The sequence below is a fragment of the Lissotriton vulgaris genome, chromosome 2_1 (genome assembly GCF_964263255.1).
Source record: "Lissotriton vulgaris chromosome 2_1, aLisVul1.2, whole genome shotgun sequence".
Classification (NCBI taxonomy): Eukaryota; Metazoa; Chordata; class Amphibia; order Caudata; family Salamandridae; genus Lissotriton; species Lissotriton vulgaris.
Window position 1 is genome coordinate 953,142,171 of NC_141687.1, and position 21,124 is coordinate 953,163,294.

At 44.3% G+C, this 21,124-nt stretch overlaps 1 protein-coding gene across 1 annotated transcript in view; it reads right to left on the reverse strand.

The window, feature by feature from the left end:
- The window catches only part of TFAP2E (transcription factor AP-2 epsilon), a 91,269-nt gene that overhangs the window by 11,209 nt on the left and 58,936 nt on the right, over window positions 1-21,124 (reverse strand). The window contains exons 4-5 of the mRNA XM_086956506.1: window positions 12,478-12,706; window positions 11,757-11,875 (exon numbers count right to left, since the gene is read on the reverse strand). Coding sequence (XP_086812632.1) covers window positions 11,757-11,875; window positions 12,478-12,706 — 348 coding nt within the window. The remainder of the gene's footprint in view (window positions 1-11,756; window positions 11,876-12,477; window positions 12,707-21,124) is intronic.

Sequence of the window (21,124 nt, forward strand, 5' to 3'; positions counted from 1 at the left end):
TCTTCCGATGGTATGCAGAAACATGTTGACCTCCTGCTGGTAGATATTCTGTCAAATCTACCTTTCACTTGTTTTTAATCTTGGGGTCTGAGAGATACTAATAAACCACTTTTCTACTCAGTATCACCCAATTTTACTCACTTATCACTATACACTCACTGCACTGCTTTCCCTCAGGTGTATAACTTTTTACTTAGAAAAACACCATATCTCGAAACCACCACACAAACTCTTTTACATTGGTCTCCCCAACACTCACACCTGTTTAAGTGTGACTGAACTTGTATACTAACTCCTGGGTAAGGAGAACCCACATGATGTAAAAATGGTGGTACAGAACGGCAACTGATGGAAAATTCCTACCCATGCTGCATGCCGTATATATGTGTAGTCTAATGTTTCTTACACCTGAATACACAGTCTACTTCGTATAGTCACTGGTTGATGGGTCTAGAGTATAAACGTTGAGCGGCGACTCCTGTACACTCTTTGTTGTTATAAGTTGTATAAGGGCATGTGTTCAGTCTTGAGTCGTTAAACCTGCCCTCAGACCCTCCATTAGATAGTGTGTTTTGTTAATGATAAGTGTGCCACATGATAGGAGGTAGGGGATGCGGGGATCTAGCCGAGATCAAAGGATGTCCTCTAATAGGAAAGCCAGGATTAGACCTGGAGTATTCGGGGTGCACATGCATAAGTGGAGTGGTGTGGCTCACTGGTTAGTGGAGTGGTGTGGCTCACTGGTTAGAGGCGGCAGACGTCGGCCGGGACCAGGGTTCAATTCCCGACGCGGCAGGGTCGTGGACTTGGGTCAGCGGACTCGATAATTCTCGCTTCGGTGCCTACTCTAATCAGGGGTCCCACTCGGCAACTCTGGGCATTAGCTTGCCTAATCTCCACAACGGCCCCCCCAACGCCGGGGATGCCTGGCTCCACCTTGGAGACTCCCAGCAGGGACCATCCCACAGGGAAAGCCTGGACGGGTTCCCCAGCGTTGCACAGCGCCAGGAAACCTCCGGGTAGCAGCGCGCTTTACAAGTGCAAACATAATAATAATAATAATAACCCCCTCACCTGGGAAGTCGATGGCTTTGTGCCTACGTGTCCTCCTGTCACTGCCAAGGGCGTTACTGTTCACACTGTAGAAACCCTGCCCTGTTCTCAGCTAAGGAAAGGTTCCCTAAAGAATTAATCTTTACTCAGTAACAGCAAGCACGAGGCAGCCTGGCGACCGGTAAACGGCTGGTGTGGCACGTGCACAGACAAGGCAGTATTTACAGTGTACACAACGCAGACACAAAACATGGAGGGCCGCCCTGACACCTCCGCTGACTCAGCCCGCCCAAAAGAAGAGACATATTTACTGGCGGGAAACTTACACATTTATAACTGTGTGTGTTTGCATTGATATGCGGCATTAGCTAGTCTATTTTCACACAAATTGTCCTTCGACGTGGAAACCCCAAAAGGAGTGAGTTCTAGCCCCTGGGTATTTTTAACCTTTTGGCCTTTTCCTAAATATTTCTATCTCTCGGAATAAATCTGAATTCTCACCAGAATTCGTTTTTTTTATTTATTCAGCTGAGAGGCCACAATTCAAACGCCAGTTGTCAATTGCTCACGGGGCAGAATGATAGAAGATAGGCCGAATTTACAAAGATAGAACATCTGTATTATTCAATTCTTATTAAAACCTATGGCGAAATTTAAATAGTCATTGTATAGTCCCCTATGCACACTATTTAAAAAAGTGTTGAGCTGCATCGACTCTGACACCACAGGTTCACAATAATGCTTCCCATTCACACCTTTAAGTTTCTTGCTGGGCCGAGTTCACCTTCATGCAGCTTTTTTATGCAGTAAATAGAAATGTATGTTTTGGCGTGTTCTGTATCTCGGACTCTCTGTATTCCCGTAAAACCCCTCCATAGGCATAGCTTTTGAGTAAGTGCCTTAGTCGAACTGATACCTGTCTTACGGAACAGAACCGTCCTGTGTGTGCTGGAACCCGCAGCCGGAGGCCCGGACTCAGTAAAGCGAACAGGCAGGACCTCTGGCGACGAGGCGAGATGGCCGGCCCGAGGAACCGCTGCCGGCCCTGGACAGGTGCTCCTTCTCTCTCGTTCGAGGAGCAGGGAGTCGACAGTACAAGTCCCCGATGCTGTTCTGTGGCAGTATCTTGCATGTTGGCATTTGCTCGCGATCTGCGTTGCTATGTAATTATCCCTATTCCTCTTATTACGTGGAGTAACCGGGAGTTTCCCGGTAATTGCAGGTAACTCGCAGATAAGTAATTGCAGAAGCAAGATTGGGGACGAGTTAGTGACGGAGATTAGTACAAAATAGGGAGGGCCATGTAGGCTGGAATGTGTGCCCTGCCTGCTTCGAGGCGCCTGGAGATAGATCTCGAACACAAGAGGCTCCCGTCTCACCTGCATCCCTTGAAGGCAGTACCATGGGCCTCTCGGCGCTCGGTGGGGGTATTTTCCAATTTAGGCTTTAATGACGGGCGTGTCTGGCTCCACGGAGAATTAGGGACAGTCATCTTACATCAACCCCTCAACGTTATATTGATGAGCCAATCAGATTCGGCCATCTATCCTTATCGACAGCAGCCGGAGTGACGTTTATGAACTGGACCAGGAGCTGCGCCTAAATGTTTGGAAGAGTCTGTAAGAACATGCAAAGAGGAGATACCGTGGTTTGCTAATGGCTTTAGAGAACACGTACCGAGTTTCATAGTGCTTGAAGAGATCAAAGGCAACGCGGACACTCCACGCCGCACCCCCCAGACAGCTCCGTGAATAAGCAGCTGGTGCCCGCTTTCTTCAGTGCCTGCCGTTGATTGGTACTGCTGCAGAGGAGTATCGCTCTTTCACCTCAGGTTATTGGCTGTTGGGTGTATCTTCCATTGCAAAGCACACTCGGCTATTTTACACCAATATTGAATCTTCACAAATTACATCCTTTATCTCATAGATGCAATTTATACAGCGAGGAAGCACGTTTTTCACTTTAGTTTTTTTCACTGCAGACGCCTTTTAAACTATATTTTAGTCTTGACTGAAAATGCAAGTCAGACCTGTTGGCTTTGCCAGTGTTTGGTGATGAACTCACCCTATTTTACCAACCGCATACCAATGACCACTGCCTGCACCCATAACAAAACAGATACAGGATGCTGTACTTTGGTATCTTTCTTTGGTGGAGGTTTGGGGTTTGCCATGTTATGGTGGGCGGGACACGAGGCGTAGCTGAGGGTAGTGGGGCAGTAGCCGGGCGGCCTGGGGCCGAGTCAGTGGAATGTCAGGCTTGGGTGGAGGCGGGTGTTGGGACATGTTATCCTTTCCTTTATAGGCCTGTCAGCCTCCACCCTGAAGACGCATTGTTGGGCGGCCTGAGCTCTCACTGGTGGTCCATCCATCAAGCAGGGGTCTCAGACAGCGCCGGGGTGCCCCCTCCCCAGAGCACGGGCTGTCCTCTATGGCGCCCGCTTTTCATGGACTGCGGACAAAGGCGGTGGGTTCATATTGAGACGGCAGCAGCTGCCGGGGCCGCCTCAGTCACGAGCACAATGAGCCCGGCGAGGCAGGGGGGCTGAGGGGTCACCGCACCCCGAGGGAGGACCCTTCCCTGCAGGAGGGGGGCCACTGAAACACTGCATTGTGAGGACGACACTCTGGGGGCCAGGGGTGCAGCCCAACATCCACAGGCACGCTGTAAACATAAGAGGCGACGTGACGTCATGACGTATCCCGCGATACCCCCTTCCGGGGAAGATATACACTGCACCCCAGTATCCAAGTAACGACGTCACAGTATGCAGACAGTGCCCAATAGTATTGGTGGTATCTCCATAGAACCGCCCAGCAGCTGCATAAATATACTGCACGATAGTATCACTATAGAACTGTACTGTAACTGTATATACGTGCACTGCATCAAAAGGGTAGTGTTACTTCATAAATATGCCGTAAACGCCTGTCACAGAAACATCATCATCAGATGCACAAACTGCACTATGCTATGAAATAGAAATCATCACCTATAAATATTACCCACCAGCATTAAATAATAACGGGGTCTCTTGGCGCTGAATAACAGATGTTTATTGTTACCCAACTCAATGGTACTCATTTTATCGACCTTGGATGAAAGGCTGAGTGGACCCTCCGGGATTTGAACCTGTAACCACACAGTGGAAGCATTAGTCCACTGAACCACCAGACCCGGCATAAATCAACAACAAAACTGTATAAATGCACATAGTGTTACCTTATAAATACTGTACACGCATATCAAAGCAACAGCCTCAGCATATAAATAGAGTGCACCATAATATCAAATCAACAGCATTAATATATAAATATACCTTAACAATGCATTCAATCAACAATCAACCTGTATAAACATACTGCAGCATAGTTTCCAATTAACAGCATCACTGCATAAGCATACTGTGCACGACTGTCAAATGGACAGCTTCAGCTATAAATATTCTGCACCCTGGGGTCAAATCAACAGCACCACCAGATAAATATACTGCACTATACTATCATATCCACAGCATCACATATGAGTGTACAGCTCCATAATGTTGAATAAATGGAATCATCATGGTAATGTACCACAATATAGTGTCAACCCCACATCACCATCCAAGGAATATACTGCACTATAATGTGAACAATTCACGGCTGCATCACTGTGTGAAAATACTGCACTGCAGCGTGCGAGATCAACAGCACCAGTGTAGCACTATGTAAACACACTGCATTGTAGAGTGACAAATGAACAGCGACTACCTAACGCCATGTGAATACACTGCACTGTAGCTTGCCAAATCACAACATCGTGTAAATACACTGCACTGTATCAGTGCAAATCACAACATCGTGTAAATACACTGCACTCTATCACTGCAAATCACAGCATCGTGTAAATATACTGCACTGTATCACAGCAAATCGACAGCAAGACCACAACTCGTGCGAATACACTGCACAGTAGCATGCCAAATCACAACGTCGTGTAAATATACTGCACTATTTCACTGCAAACCGACAGCAAGACTACAACACGCGTAAACACACTGTACTGTAACATGCCAAATCACAACATCGTGTTAATATACTGCACTGTAGCATTGCAAATCGACAGCAAGACCACAACACATGTAAATACACTGGACTGTATGTAGCATTGCAAATCAACAGAAAGACCACAACACATGTAAATACACTGCACCGTAGCATGCCAAATTGACAAGACCACAACACGTGTAAATACACTGCACTGTAGCATGCCAAACCGACAAGACCACAACACGTGTAACTACACTGCACTTTAGCATGCCAAACTGACAAAACCACAACACGTATAAATACACTGCACTGTAGCATGCCAAACTGACAAGACCACAACACGTGTAAATACACTGCACTGTAGCATGGTAAATCGACAGTAAGACCACAACACGTGTAAATACACTGCATTGTAGCATTGCAAATCGACACCAAGACCACAACACATGTAAATACGCTGCATTGTAGCATGGTAAATCGACAAGACCACAATACCGTAAATACACTGCATTGTAGCATTGCAAATCGACAGCAAGACCACAACACATGTAAATACGCTGCATTGTAGCATGGTAAATCGACAAGACCACAATACCGTAAATACACTGCATTGTAGCATTGCAAATCGACAGCAAGACCACAACACATGTACATACACTGCACTGGAGAATGCCAAATCGCCAAGACCACAATACTGTAAATACACTGCACTCTACCATACCGTGCACACAAAGTGTGAATAGTACCATGCACCGCGAGCATGCCAAATCGACAACAATGCAACACCACGTAAATATACAGTACTGCAGCAACATTTACAGCCACTCAACAACATCATGCACATTATTTCAACTGTTGTGTGCCAAGTTGACAGCAACACTGCAACACCTCGTAGATGGTCATGCTACAGTGTAGCATGACAAATCAACAGCAACATCATGTGAATGTTCTGCACGATCGCGAGGCAAATCTGGAGCATCGCCATGTGAATATACTGCACAACACCATCTCAAATTAAGAGCAGCACCAGAACACCATGTACTAGACTATAATAAGAAAAATTCACTGCAGCATTCCCAGGTACATATACTGCACGATCATGTGTCTAATACACAGCATTGTCACGTATGTATAATGATGTATTATGTGTCATAAACCCAACTTTACAGTGTAAGAATTATGCACTAAAGTTTGAACCCATAGTAATACCACAGGGTTGCTGTACTGTACCAAGTCCACCAGGTTATAAGATGAAAATGTGCTGTACTCTAATTTATAGGCAATGTGGCTTGTTTTATATGCCATATTCCCAGTAATTGTACACAAATAAAGTGTGTCAAAGTCGCAGCATCTCTCCCCTGCCCTGTGTGATAGTGTGCCCATTATAGGTACATGAATTCATAGACTGGCATCAGGGGGCAGTGCTTGATGTGTGTAACTTGCATAGCTGTGTTAATATAATGCACTGTAGTGTGCCAAAAACCACAGCACTGGGGCAGGGATCCCATACCAGGCTGTGTCACTGTCACAGTGCTAATATAAGAATGAGGAATGAGATTGGGCCAACCCCATAGTGCTCTTTAAGCAGTGGTATTCAAATGTGCTCTGGAAGAGTGGGCCAAGCTTTTGGTCCCCCTGTATAACAACGTGTTCACGACCCATCGGCTACCAGACTCATGGCTGGGCTCGATCCTATGCCCAATTTTTAAGAAAGGAGATCCCTTGGTACCAGCCAATTACCGACTCATTGCCCTATTAGATCTTGAGGCCAAGGTATACGCCCGGTGTCTTCTTAGGTCACTAGAAAAATGGGTATCAGAAAACAACATTCTACCATACTTCCAAACAGGGTTCCGATCCTCGGCCTCCACAATAGATAACATCATGACTCTAGCTATTCTGAGCCAACATGCAGCACAAAAAAACATCTTCCTCTCTATTGCTGCTTTATAGACTACAGCGCCGCCTTTGATAAAGTGTCTCGCCACACCTTATGGAGGAAACTAGATAATTGGGGGATTCCTCAGAGCCTGCTAGGAGCCCTTATCTCTTTGCACAAGAACACATGGGTGCGAATTAAAACTGGCCCAAAGACAGTTTCTGCAAAAATTGTTACCGGAGACGGACTAAAGCAAGGTTACGTTCTTGCTCCCCTCTTGTTCAATCTCTATACTGCTGACCTGGGAACATTTTTGGAGAAAAGTAATCTCCTCCCGCCAAAATTGGGCTCTGCAAAAAGGAACTTGCACATTTTACAATATGCCGACGATATTGTAATAATGGACCAGGCAAATTCGGGTCTCCAAAGAGTGTTAAGCAGGCTCCATAAATATAATATTGCCAATACCTTAATAATCAATCAGGAAAAGACTAAGGTTTTGATATTCAGCGGTTGTAAGAACAAGAAGAGTTTAAGGTGGTACATTGGGCCTGCAAAGATCAAGACAACGACAAAATAAATTTACCTGGGTGTCTGGTTCAGCGAGTCCTCTAGACCAGCAGCCCACCTAGCCGCCTTGAAAAAGAAAGCAGGAGCTATAACATACTCCTTGATCCGACTCAATCAGTCCCTGAGTAGTCCTTCTGCAGAACCCATCCTGAAGGTGATTAAAGCAACTCTTCTCCCCGCCTTAAACTATGGACATCAGGCCTTCCCTGGCGCATGCTCTGCTAGTCTCGACCTCGCCCAAGTTTCCATTTATAAAAAAATCTTCCATCTTCCAAATTTTATTCATAGGGCAAGACTACGACTGGAGCTGGGCCGTCAAAGACAATCTGTTTGTTGTGAGGCTGATACCCTGAAATACTTTATAAGGACATTAAAAGCCGCAGATAACACTTTAAAAGCCCGGCTAAAAGAACTTTTGCTAGTCCTGGAAATCCATGGAATCATCAAGTAAAAAAGGCTATAAAATCGCTAGAGATTGATAACCTTTTTCCAGACTGTGTTAGTAATGATTTATCAATAAGCAGGTCAAACAAATCTCCTATCGGATTGACTTCCAGGCTTTAAAAACATCAACAATCTTGCTCCCCCTGAACAATTCTTACCTCCTTGGAGCACCTCAATTATATCTCCTAGATAACTTAAATGCAGTGGCTTGGAAGAATATAATGTTTATGCGTCTTCTAGGTCTGCGTTCAACTGCCTTTAACCGATGGGCTCCAACAAGTGAGGAGGGGGCATGCAGACTGTGCAACTACCAGTCCGAATCATGGCTGCATCTTCTGTGCTGCTGTCCTGCCCTGGACGCCCCCTGAAGACTACTTTTAAAACCCTTATATCTAAAATGGGGCATTAGATCATGTTGGGAAGTATCAGCCCTGTGCTTTACTTCCTCAGACACTCAAGTACTTATAAGGATTGGTAAATTCGTGAGACTTTTGGACAACCTTTTTTTACCCCCTCCGGCCCCCGTGCTTCCAGTCCTTCCCCCCCAAAAACTCATTACAGACTTTTTCCGTCCCCTTATTTAGTATTCCCGCACTAATTTATTTTACTTCAGACCCTGCACCGCATTGAGATTATAATGGCACCGATAAGATTGTTTTTTTATATATGTACAGGATTTCAAATCTTGATTGTTTTTTCCAGTTTTTGCTTTTTAATATGATAATTGCGCTAATGTTGATATTTTATAGCTATGGTTTTAATTAACTGCGCTAATTCAATAAAAAAACCTTCAAACATAATTATGGATTTACCACCCTTGCCTCATAATCACAATTATTACAGTGCACACTGCGGGTCTAGTGTGACAATTCTGCAAGGTTCATATGTGCACGGTTTACTGCAATGAGCCACATTCACAGATTTGTGCACAAAATGTTGCATTGCGTTTGCAAACGCTATAGGATCATCGATTTAATAGTGCACCATGATCTGGCAAGCTCAGAAAAGATGTAAACGAATACTGCACAGTAGTGTGCTAGATATATAGCAAAGAAATGTAGCAATGATGTGCCAAAGTGTCAGCATCAGGACAGAGATAAAGGACATACAGTTTACTCATTCCACAGCGCTCTTGAAGGGATGCTCGAATATACTGCTGGCAAAGTCTCAAAATCTGCATCCAAGTATTGTACTTTACTATGTCAGGCACAGAAAAGTGACAAAAGAACTGAACAATAGTCTCAGAAATTCACACCAGCAGATGGAAAATACTGGAGTGCAGGGTATCAATTCCGCAGCATAAATAAAGAAATATGGCATCTTAGTGTGACAAAAGAATAGCACTAGTGCCAGAGAAATGTACGCTCGCTCATGGTGCAACGCAGCGCAAAGCTCACCGTTGTTTACTTACCAATGTAAAAGCCCGCAAGTGCAGAGAAAACTAACTCATGCCCACATAACCGAAGCCTACAGCAACATCATGGCATTCAGCCCAATGTACAGAATCGGCAAGTCAATAGTGAACTATTATGTGGCAATTGTATAGCTTTAAGAAAGGAATATTAGGTTAGATTGTAACATTGCCAGAGAATTCCCATAGAATCCTGTAGTAACGTGTACATCTGCGGTGCCAAGTCTGCGTCGTTGTCAAAGCAACACTGCACTAAGGTGTGCCAGGATCTAAACTGTACTCATGGCCACTGGAAAAGTACGACTTTGCAACAACAGAGTTTGCCGCTAAAATATTGACCCATGGCACACACCACACCACCCTCTTGTAGAGTTTAATGGAAAAAAATGTATCACATTTGTTTGGGTTTAAAAGTTACTAAGAAAAATGCACCACACATGTGCAGCACTGCGGCACAGGCCGCACATGTTAACTGATCGCCTTCTGGTTCTGATTTCTGTACTCGGGTAGTATAGTGGTACTTGTGAGAAGAAAGCTTTCCCTTGGCTCCATTGATGCCTCCACGTGAATGAGAGGGGAGGGCTTCTGCACTAAAAGTAATGCTGAAGTATCAATCAATCAATTGGGATTCATAAAGCGCGGCTTATCACCCAATAGGGTATCCAGCGTATTAATGTAATTCAACCAGGGTGGAGAGAATGATTCCTTCTTTGTCTTGAAAATAATATAAGAGGGCATTTCGGGTCAGAAAAATGTCAGCATTTCTCTTTTTTTCAGGTTCGATATCTTGAATCTTACAGTGCCTTCTATCGAGACACTTGCTTTAAGCAGATTTAATGTGAAATATTGGTGTGCAAGAGTGTTTCCTGAAGAAGATAGGTGCCTCTAGAAGTACATAATGTGGGCACATATTAAAACCAAATCGAAACACCTCTTCTGAAATATAACTGGGATAGGCAGCTTAAAAGAGTCACCTTTTAGGTTATGAAGAGTGCCCACGTAGGCTGTTTTCCGTCTGATTGCAAGCAACACTGCATGTTATGTCACAAACTTATTCAGGGAGTAAGAAGGGGCAGATTTAATAAGTGGTGTTCTTGTGCTTTCACACAAGACAAAATCCCCAATGTTAGTGAATATCATTTTAGTGGGATCTGTGAGGGTTTAGACTTTTCTTCCATAAGAAATCTCAGAATGTTGCTACGCGTGAGGATCCCTCTTGCATCTGGGGGTGTTAAAATGATAAATAGGGGGGAAATATTTCCACAGTGATGCATATTATAGCATTTCCTGCCACTTAATTGAGTCAAAGCTGCTGCATAATTTGGGTCCCCACTTGTGTCATTCCAGGGCCTGGTCTGCAGTGAGGCAAACTTACAAAGTCATTTTCAATGTAGTACACTGCGGTCGAGTATTCCTGTGCAGCGAGAACATCTATCACACTCTAGTACGGTTCCTCTTGGCAGCTTCTTTAAGCTAATACTCCCAGTAGTGTGATAAATGCACGTTATAATCAAAGAATGCAGCAATATAGAAAAGTCAAAGAAGTAGTAAAACCAGAGTCCCTTGTGAGCAGTGTTTAAATAGTCTAAGATTTTCAGTAATGCTGATGGCCGAGTGTGCATAAAATACCCCAACTACGGCTAATTTCCTGATAAATTCCCTGGAGGAGAGTCCATATATACCCTTCAAAAAAGACACTCAGACCCTATAAGGTTTTGACATATGTTACCGCCCTATTGTGCCTATATTAACGGCAGCACTTTCCACTATAATTCTTGAAGACAAGCCACAAACGCCACTGAATGTTTTGGTGGCACAGTATACAATAATAATGGGTCCCTATTTCTTGGCACTGAAGGGTTGCAATTTCGAAGCCCTGTAAATATTTGAAATGATCAATTGATTCACTGGTGACCACTGCAGGGTGCCAACATGTGTTGGCTTGTTGTTTCTAATTTGACTTTCTACCTGCTCGACGCTGTGAACAATTGCTTTAGGATTTCCTTCCTTTCGGAAACGACTGTAGTGACATCCATATAAAATGAATGTGAAGATTTGGATTATACTCCACGGGCCTGATCATGGATTAAAGTGGACTACTAACTACACACCATTGTATAAATGATTATTGGAGTGCTCGTATTTGTAATTTGACTTATTTTTGCTTTTCTCTGGGAGGGCAGTGTTGGATTGTGGATGGTAACCAATCCTTTCCTAGGAGCACCACATATAATTTGCAAACACTATATATTCCCCCTTAAATATTAGTGTAGTGCACAATTTTGCTTGCTTTATACCTGGTTAGCATATCTTTTTTTATTGAGCTTTTGGGATTATGTTCGAGACTGACACACGGGAAGAGCCTTACCTTCAACCAGTGAGGTCAGTAGCGTCACATTGGCGGCTTTGCGTCGTCCTGCCGGTAGATTTAGCCCTATTTTTTCTAACCGCTCTCTTAAACACCTGCCACCATTTTTCGATTTTGCCCTGAAAAAGAAAAAGAAAGGAAGAGTGTAAAAAACACATTGAAGGTCAACATAGCATTACTTTAAGCTATGGATAGATGCCAACATTCCCTGCTGGATTATGACTTATGATCCCTTGTATCACTACGGTGAGACCTCTCCCACACACAACTGTGCTAAAGTTCCACCAAGTAACTACCTCTGCTTTTCTACTGGAACCTTCCTTCAAGTCCACCAAGGTACTCCCAGCCTGTAATATTCCCTGATATTCAAACATTACACTCCAGCATAACTCTGTCCATGTATCGCCTAGTCCTGACCTGCTCACCCAAAAATGGTAGCTCATTACTTCCCCCGACCCATAACGCCCTCTGGTCTTCTATTACCAGAACACCCACCGACCTCTCACACATTTGTCTTAACAGCACTGGGCGCAGAATATATTTGTATGTAGCTAATTATTTTGATATTACATATCGCTTTGAATGTTAACAGCCCTTAGTGTCAGGAAACTGTACATCTTGCCCTGCCTTCTAGCAGGGAAGAGGCAAGGGTTTGATGCACATCACCAAGCTCTACCTTTCCTCACCGATTTTCAGGTATATTTATCAGAAGGTCCCTCACCGTCGAAGCACTCCTCCGAGCAGGGATGCGTTGAGGCACTCGGGCGGGGACAGGCGCCTCTGCACCTCCCCTACGGTCACCTTGTACTTGGAGGTGGAGCTGAGCAGTGAAAGGCGTCCGGGCACAGAGCAGAAGACCTCGTTGGGGTTGGTCACTCCTCCGATCAGGCTGTCCTTGCTCAGGTGCATGGTTGAGATGGAGCTGCCGTTGTGCTTTGATGGGATGGGCACTAGTTGAGAGAGAAAGGGGGATAGTTGAGAGGTGCAATGATCACTGTCAACAATCGCTAGGTCCTAGGCAGAGCCTTAGTACACAGTGGACTCTTCTTGTCATCAAACATGAACCAACCATGGACTTTCTACCTGATTCCTACCATGCACCGCCATGCTTTAGTAACCTCAATTAAGAAGGCCTCAACGTACTCGCATACAACAAGTAGAAAATCTTAGTAGGAGCCAGGTATCACGAGGTCCATATGATCACACCTGGCTTCAGGAGAGGCATGTAGGTAATCGGCTACGCTCTTTTCTGGCAAACTAATATGTCCCTACCAGAGGCCAACTCCCCCTCCACCCCGTGAAGCCCTGAGACCTTAATTCAGGAGTCTCTTTCATTTTGTCTCTCTCGCCCATCTGGGTTTGAGTGACTTTTCTACTCCAGATTTTTGTCAGTAGTTTTTTAAGGAATCTAGGCCTGGCAGAGCGGTAGTGTGTTCTGACCACCCATTTCCCGTTGGTCCTGAAGAAAACCCGGCAATTTCCACCAGCGGGTTGAAACATGTAGACCTCCAACACATTGATACACATGGTCATAACAAACTGTAATTGTATCCTTCACACATTTTAATATTGTCCAGTAGTCTAGAAATAAACTTTATTAACAATAGTCATACCAGTACAATTTTTAACACTTTTTTTGCACCATTCACAAAAAAACTCGCTCCACTGTATTTCAGGTGTCGAAGCACACCCTAATGGCATTCGGCTATCAGGGTGGACCCCGATGATGAAGCATGTCACCAACCAGGTTGGTGAGTGAGGGGTTTATTATAATCCAAGAAGGACTCTCTTCTTATCTAATCTTCCCACTCAGATCGCTCCTCGAGCTTTTCTAGGTGGTACTCCTCTTATGTTTATTGATAGTTAGTCCAGGGGACTAGGAGTACTCCCCGTTCACAGTTTTCTGTGAACAAATTCCCTTACTCTCTCTTGTGTTTATATATAGAACAACAAACACCAGAAACAGCAATGAACTAGCCTTCTCCATGACACGATAGCCGTGTGATAACCAGATCTCAAGTGCACACACCTCGACAGGGGTCTATTGTATTAGGACTCTCTGCCACCATGGACTCACTAGATGACCACAACCGAGGTTTTTATGTTATAATAACCACACAACATGTGTCTTTATCGTGGTACAATGGAGATCCAATCACCATACCGTAACAGTACTTCAGGTCGGGAGCGGAGGCCCAAACACTCAGGGACCAATCCCATGATCACAACAGGGTCACCATGTGCCAATTTAAAAAAAATAACACTCTTTTAATCCCTGGATTTTTTAATGACATCTCAGATGTACTCAACAGGCACCTGTTACGGGGAGGAGCCCGACAGCACATAGACTGGTCTAATCATAACAGGAGAGCTACCATGTCAAACTACCTCAGTGATTCAAGTTCTTCATGGCACACTGGAGTTGCGGTAACCAGATTTCAACCATGCACGCAAACCACATCCTACAAGGCCTAAAAGGGTCATCCATGGTATGCCAGGATGTTGTATCCAGACCTCAACTTTTACTCAACATCAGTGAATTGTGGGTGAAGCCTCAGCCCAGGAACTTTTCACATGATCACAAACTAGAACTACACAGGCCAGTGCCGCAAAACACACCAGCGTTCTTCAAGACAAGAGGCAGATTTGATAACCTGACATCAAAAATACTCTTCGATAATAAGCTGTTGATCATAGGCGGAACATCAAACCATTAACACCCGTCACATGATCACAACCACAAGTCACCATGCTTAACCATGCCTTTGAACACACAACTTGGCATTTATATTAACTAACACAATACCATTCCAATCATGCTCCATTCCCACAACTACCCTTGAGAAGAGTCTTAGACCTCAGGATTCCCCCCCAACTGGATGCCTATAATGCAGTAATCTAAATGAGCAGGTGCTCGTCCTGGAAAGACAGGTGAAGAAACCAGATCTCAAGCACACTCAACCTCACCAAGCTGCATTTCCTACAACAGGAGTATCCATCCTTGGTTTATGATAACTGGATCCGTGTCAGCTTTTCAGAATGCCACAGACTATGCAAATGATTCTCATTTGGATTATATTTTTGCAAATGTATCCTTTGCAAATTTTCTGAATATCTGGCATGGATCTGTCTTCATAGACTAAAATTAGGCAGCTCTTTCCTAGAAGAAACCTTGGTGCTCATAGATTCGTGCAACGATCAAATGATCAGAAATGGTACCCTTCAGTCTCCCATTAATGAACGAAGCAGAGTGAATTATGGTCAGGCTTGTCTGAAATCAATCAGTCATAAAGGTGAATATGTCACAATGAGAATTGACATAGCCAAAGTTTCTGCTTATGTTTTTATTCTTGGACAAAGCACTTCAACGTATGCAGGGTAGTGTACAGTGGTGTGCAATTACTTTTACTATGATTTTCATTAGATATGTCCCCTTCCGTTTTAGGTATGGCTTTACAGCGCATCTGTCTGCAAGACACATTGTTACTAATGTTTCCTCTGGGTGGGCCTTTGGCTCCACCCAGAGGAATATAACTCTCTCACCTCATGCAGTTGGCTGTTTGGTCCGGGAAATGGCAAATAAAGCGACCGCTAAAAACGTGTTCCCTTGCAACGCGGGAGGAATAACAAATGTGTGTGAACCACGCATTACATTTACAACGCAAGTCGTTACAACAACATGCGTTAGGTCAAGGGCGCTGGACTTTAAAGTCGAATGCTTTCCCTACTGCTACGGTGACTGGAGCTGGAATAGTAATATATACTATTCCAAAGTCCAGCACCCACACTGAGGCAAGTCGTTGTAACGACTTGCATTGTAAATGGAATGCGTGGTTCAGACGCATTAGTTGTTCCGCCCGCGTTGTTAAGGAACACATGGAAAAAGAATGCATGGTTGTGTCATACAACCCTTTGGTCCATCATTCCGCCTTCCCGTAAGGGCTTCCATTGGAATTGATGAGGGACTATTTTATACCTGAAAGCTACTCAATCATCACACTATCTTCTATATCCATTCTCTACAGAAAGCAAATCTTTTTCCAAATGTTATTCTCCAACACTGAAAAGGAAACACGTCAGGCTTTAATGTTATAAAGAGCATTTGTGCATGAAGCACACATAAGCTGCATTTTGAATGCCTTTTTTTTCATGTGGTGGTGCAATAAAGCCAGGCTTGGTAACAGTATTCAGTGCTGTCTTAACGCATGGGCATGTGGGCAGTGGCCCGGGGGCCCCATGAGCATAGGGGCCCCATGCTGACCAGAATGTAACACTATTTTTCCGTTAAACATTTTTATTCCTGCGAGTGGTTGTATAAGTAGGGACCAGTGCACCGCTTTGCCCAGGGGCCTATAATGCTGTTAAGACGGCCCTGCCAGTATACAGGGAAAGGTTGGGTGTCCCCGTACCAGGACAGCGTGTGCTTTTTTTTAAACTAGGCCTATTTTAGAAACTCTTTTGCATTCAGAGTCTCTCCTCTCTGGCTTTTTTTTTTTTTTTTTTTATCCCGCGCGAGCTGGAGTGCGGCTGCGCACATATTCTTCCTGTTGAGTCACAGACCGAAGAGCGATGACACGCCCCAAGGGAAAGCGCCAACTAAAAACGCTACACCTGCCCCCGGCCAAGACTGAATGACAAACAGCCTTTGTGAATTAATACCATTTCAAGCAAAAGCCAAACAAAACGGTGGAGTCCTGCCAAGAATTTCTTTTAGAGGTTAGATAACCCGCCTCCCCCTTCCTTCTTCACTGTCTTCTACTCACCTTTAAAGGGCAAACCTGCAATTTGCAAATTAATTATGCAACTTAGAGGAATCTCATTTTGCTGCAGGTAACAGCCTTCTTCCCACTGCAGCAAAACAAGTTCTCTTTCAGGAAAAGGCTGGTGGTGAAGCTCACGGGCCCTGGAGGGGGTGTGTGGCCTGAGCTGATGCTTTCTGCCTTTCTAGAAGTGCCCGGATCCCGTGTTTTAAATATTGTTTACAAGTCAGTGTGATCGCTCAGAGGACAGAGCTGTGGGAATCTGTCTGTAACCTACAGGTACAAGCCTTTTGTCATCCATATGAGAGAAAAGGAGTACCGCTGAATTGGAGAATCGTAATACTGATTATTCAAGCGCCACATGAATATTTCCTTTATTGTGTGCGCTATATACATTAACATATTTATTGTTGGGAATTTCATGGAAGTATTTATAACCGGCCACACTTCGCTAACATGTGATCTAGTGCACGAAGCCTGGGGATGGGGCAGTCTCTAACATTCAAGTATTGCAGCTTTTCGGAATTTAAAAGGTGTGATAATTATCGCTTATTACAAGTTGTGCCCTTTGAATTGAGGAATAACATGTGGATTTTGGTGCTGCGCCACCATAATTCACATGCACGGGTATTTGCCGAGCATTTTCCCCCAGTAAAATTTGGCAGGTGAAATCTGCGGAACTTCACCTGTGTAAAATTGCGAGGCATGTGGTAACTACCACAAAACTTGTAATTCTGATTTCTGTGCAAACAGCAGTTTCAGGGATCGGAAGGAACAGGTCTCTCGTAATGGATACTTGCCAAACTTTTGGGTATGTGCTTGCGAGGCACAAATAGTCTATCCGTGTATTAACGAAGCAGTGATTTAAAAAAATATATATAGTAGGCAAAAACGAACTGAACACAGTCGAATCAAGTGAATTTTGGGTTGATTCAAGGTTTTTCAACTTCAAACGTTATGGTGCAACCAGTTCATGGCTGTGGGATCCCTTACACCCTCCCTTACCAAGTTTACATCTAATGCAATAGCTTTTCTTTTTATATTACACACTCTGTCTGTGGATCATCTATGTCGAATTTAACTGGCTCTGGAGTGGTTCAACAACTCAGGCACTTGGTTCTCAGGTCCCTCTGAACCTCCTGAATCTCTCCTAGAGATTCCAAAAATACACAACTAACATAAGAAATACATGTCATGTACATTGCAATGCTTTCATCATGCAACCATCGCAAATGACAGAACATGGGTTTGCTCTGTTTTTTGCACCAGTTTAGAGTTAATATAATATGAAGCCCAGCTCAGGCCTGAGAAAAGAGACCTCATTCTCCTCCACACTTTAGCTCTAGAGGGGTGTGCATAGGGCTGGTGCTACGTTAAATCCACTGCAGACAGCTGCCTAACAACAACACCACTTATAGCAATAAGAGGGAGCCGGATTGCAACAAATGGCATGAAAAAGTCCTTGATGGTAAGGAAAAGTGAGTGCCCAAATAGACAAAATATCTTTTTGCTTCAAAAATCTATGCATCAGATCTAGTTGAGTAAGAAAGGTTCGAATTGGATTGAATATGGACACAATCTGATGTTTGAGGATGTGCCCCATCAGGAAGCATAGTATAATCTGGGCCACTTGAATTATGCAATTCTGCAGCTGCGGTGCTTTCTGCATAGCTATGGATTTTCCGTATTTGCCTCATGATCCATCATCTGCTGCATAATCTGCATATTTTAATGGAAAAACATTTGTTTCTAGCTCAAACGGATCAAAGGTTATACAAAATCGCAGCAGCCTATGTTGTCATGCAGTGGAAGGCCCTATACAAAGGCTGTCTGGTCATCTTTCAGTTGCTTATTACTGTATTTGAAAGTCAAACTGGTATTAATGAGCTGAAACTCTTGCCCAGACAGTGTTAATATGTAAAAAAAAATACAAAATTATGAAGCAATACTATCACAAAATGTGCTGCATAGGGTCTCATAATTTACCTTTTTTGCCATATGATTTAGTAAACTGATGCATAATTTGGTCCTCTCCTGCCGCATAATTCCATTGGCCCTGGGCATAATGTGTGACTGGAATGTATTGTAAGTGCTGTCGCAGCATCGGCAAACCAGGCTCTGGAAAAAGCTGGACTTTTTTTCCATTCATCTAGTGCATCAGTAAAGCCGGTAGGCCTGGGTTAGAGTTAGTCTCACGTCAGGACAGAAGAAATAAAATAAAGGGTTGTAGAACTCAGAAGATACTTAACTGTACCTTTCCCTTGTCTCTCGCTTCCTCTCACTAACACATGCACTACAAGGGATCCATTCTCACTCAGAGAGAGCCATGACAAAAAGAAAGCGAGAAGGAGGGCGGTGAAAGGAGGAGAGTAAGAAGGGAGGGAAGGCTGACTGTGGAGTAGAGAGAGAAGGAGGTAAGTAGAACGGGAAGACGGAAGGAAAGGAAGATATTAGTGAGGATAAAAGGGGAAAAGAAGAACGTGAGGAATGAAAAAGTTAAAAGTGGAAATATGAAGAAGGTAGGAAGGAGGAAAGGGAGCAGATAAAGGGATGGCAAAGTAGAAGGAAGGAGAGAAAGAAAGGAAGGAAGAAAGTGATCATAGGGAAGCTCGAAGGAGAGAATGGAGGAAGGATGAGCGGAAAGAAGGAAAACAAACTCGAGAGACAAAGGGTATGAGCACAGGAAGGGAAAAGCAGAATAAAGAGCAGACGGGAGGAAATACCATCAGTAGGCGGTGGGAAGGGAGGGAAGGATGGGATAGCCAAGAAGGAAAACATTCTTGAAAAAAGTATATTGAGAAAGGTGGCTAATCCGTTCCCGCTCTCCCTTCCCCGATTCCGGCATTCTGATAAAAATCTCCTCTCGCTGTAATTAGGGCTCCGAGCCGCCAGTACACGTTCCGCGCTTTCATTTTCAAGAACAAACATTTACCCAGGTCTGGGGCTGGCCTGCACTTTGCTGCCTGTCCAGGTCCGTGGTCCGTCCTGGATAGGGTTACCCCGGCCCGCAGCGGAGCTCACACTGCCCCGACTGTTCCAAGCGGGGCCGTCCGGGCTCTGGGCCGCGAACACTCACGGACAAGTTTCCAAACAGATGGAGGGAGCCGATAGCGCCAGCTGAACACAGGCACTTCGAAAAACACGCTTCGAAGGAAGGACTGGGGACGCCTTCTTTAAAACGTTTGAGAAAGTTAGGAAAGAGTTTTGCAATAGTCTGGAAAACATTCTCCATAACGATTCTTGGGATCTACTGAATGAAAATCAACAAAGAATCAGAAATAGAAAGTAAAAGCAGGCGACACTCCTGCCTTCAGCCTCAAAGCCCGAACGTCAGGAACGTATGGATCTTTGCGCTTCGACTCACAAGTTTCTGATCCTACCCCGCCCCTACAGACCTGCAGGCTCTGGCACATATGTGAATTCTGCAGATCTGCTCAGAGGTTAGCCTGCCGCAGATATATGTGGGCGCCCATATTATTTTGCTTGTGTGACTGTGTCTATATGTTAACATCAACTTGGGCTACGCATAAAACAATGGGCAAGAAGGCAGAGACCAACAGATGTAGCTAGTAAGCCCGCCTGAGCAAGTAGCTTTTGAGCTGATTTCTGAACTCCTGAAAACAACAATAAAAACATAAGGAGCTTGGTGGAAATAATTTGGGAGGCTGACTCCCGTGAGCCCTTTCCAATTCAATTAAAATCCTAGTGCCACCACGGCAAAGAGATTGCCATCAATGTTAGCGACATTGAAAAGCTAGCTGGGCCGAGAATACAGATTTGTGGTCTTGTACGTACTACTATGCCAATAAAAATAGCCAGAAGCTAGGGAAATGATTCACCTATTACCACCATCTCTTCTCCACACCTCTTCCACCCTTTATCTTTCACCTTCTCTGCTTCCTCTCCCCAGCTTTTCCGGCTGCCATTTGACCCCATAATTACCTATGATTTCTCTAATCTCTTTCCTGCTGTCCAAAGCTCACCTCATCCTCTTACAGCAGTCACCACCTCAGAGAAGACTAGAGCTATCAGCTACATTTATATTAACACTGCAGCATGCAATTACCGCACCCTACTGAGCCCTGAAGGAAGCCACCGGCATATTGTGAACCTTGCCTTGCCAATCTACAGAAAAGTTATTTTCACACACCATGCCCCACCTCTCCTCTCGTGAAAAATAGTGATTACCTGCTGGGGCTTTAAGTGTGCTTTAAACCCCTCTGATTCTATTCTTTCAGAAGTAGCTCATTGGGGGACTCTTAGGTTGTACATAGTAAAGGATTAAAGGTTGAGAATGGGGTGAATTTAGGGAAAACAAGCAGTGAACTGTAATTCAATGTAGTGATGGGCGCTCACACCTTCCTTGTTTCAACGCAGAATCCTCTACAATCTGACTTCAAAACTAGGGCTCTGTGGAGTTTTTATTATGTGAAACAATTCTTGCATAGATTACTATCATAAAGCTACCTGTATACTGCGTTGAGCTTCCTGCTTTTGCAGTATGTAGCCCCTGATGTAGTTTTTTACCCACAAACTTCCAATATTTCTTCACAACTGCTCGTAGGTGCAGAAAATGGTTGTGCTGTTCTCACACAAGTTCACTTTAAC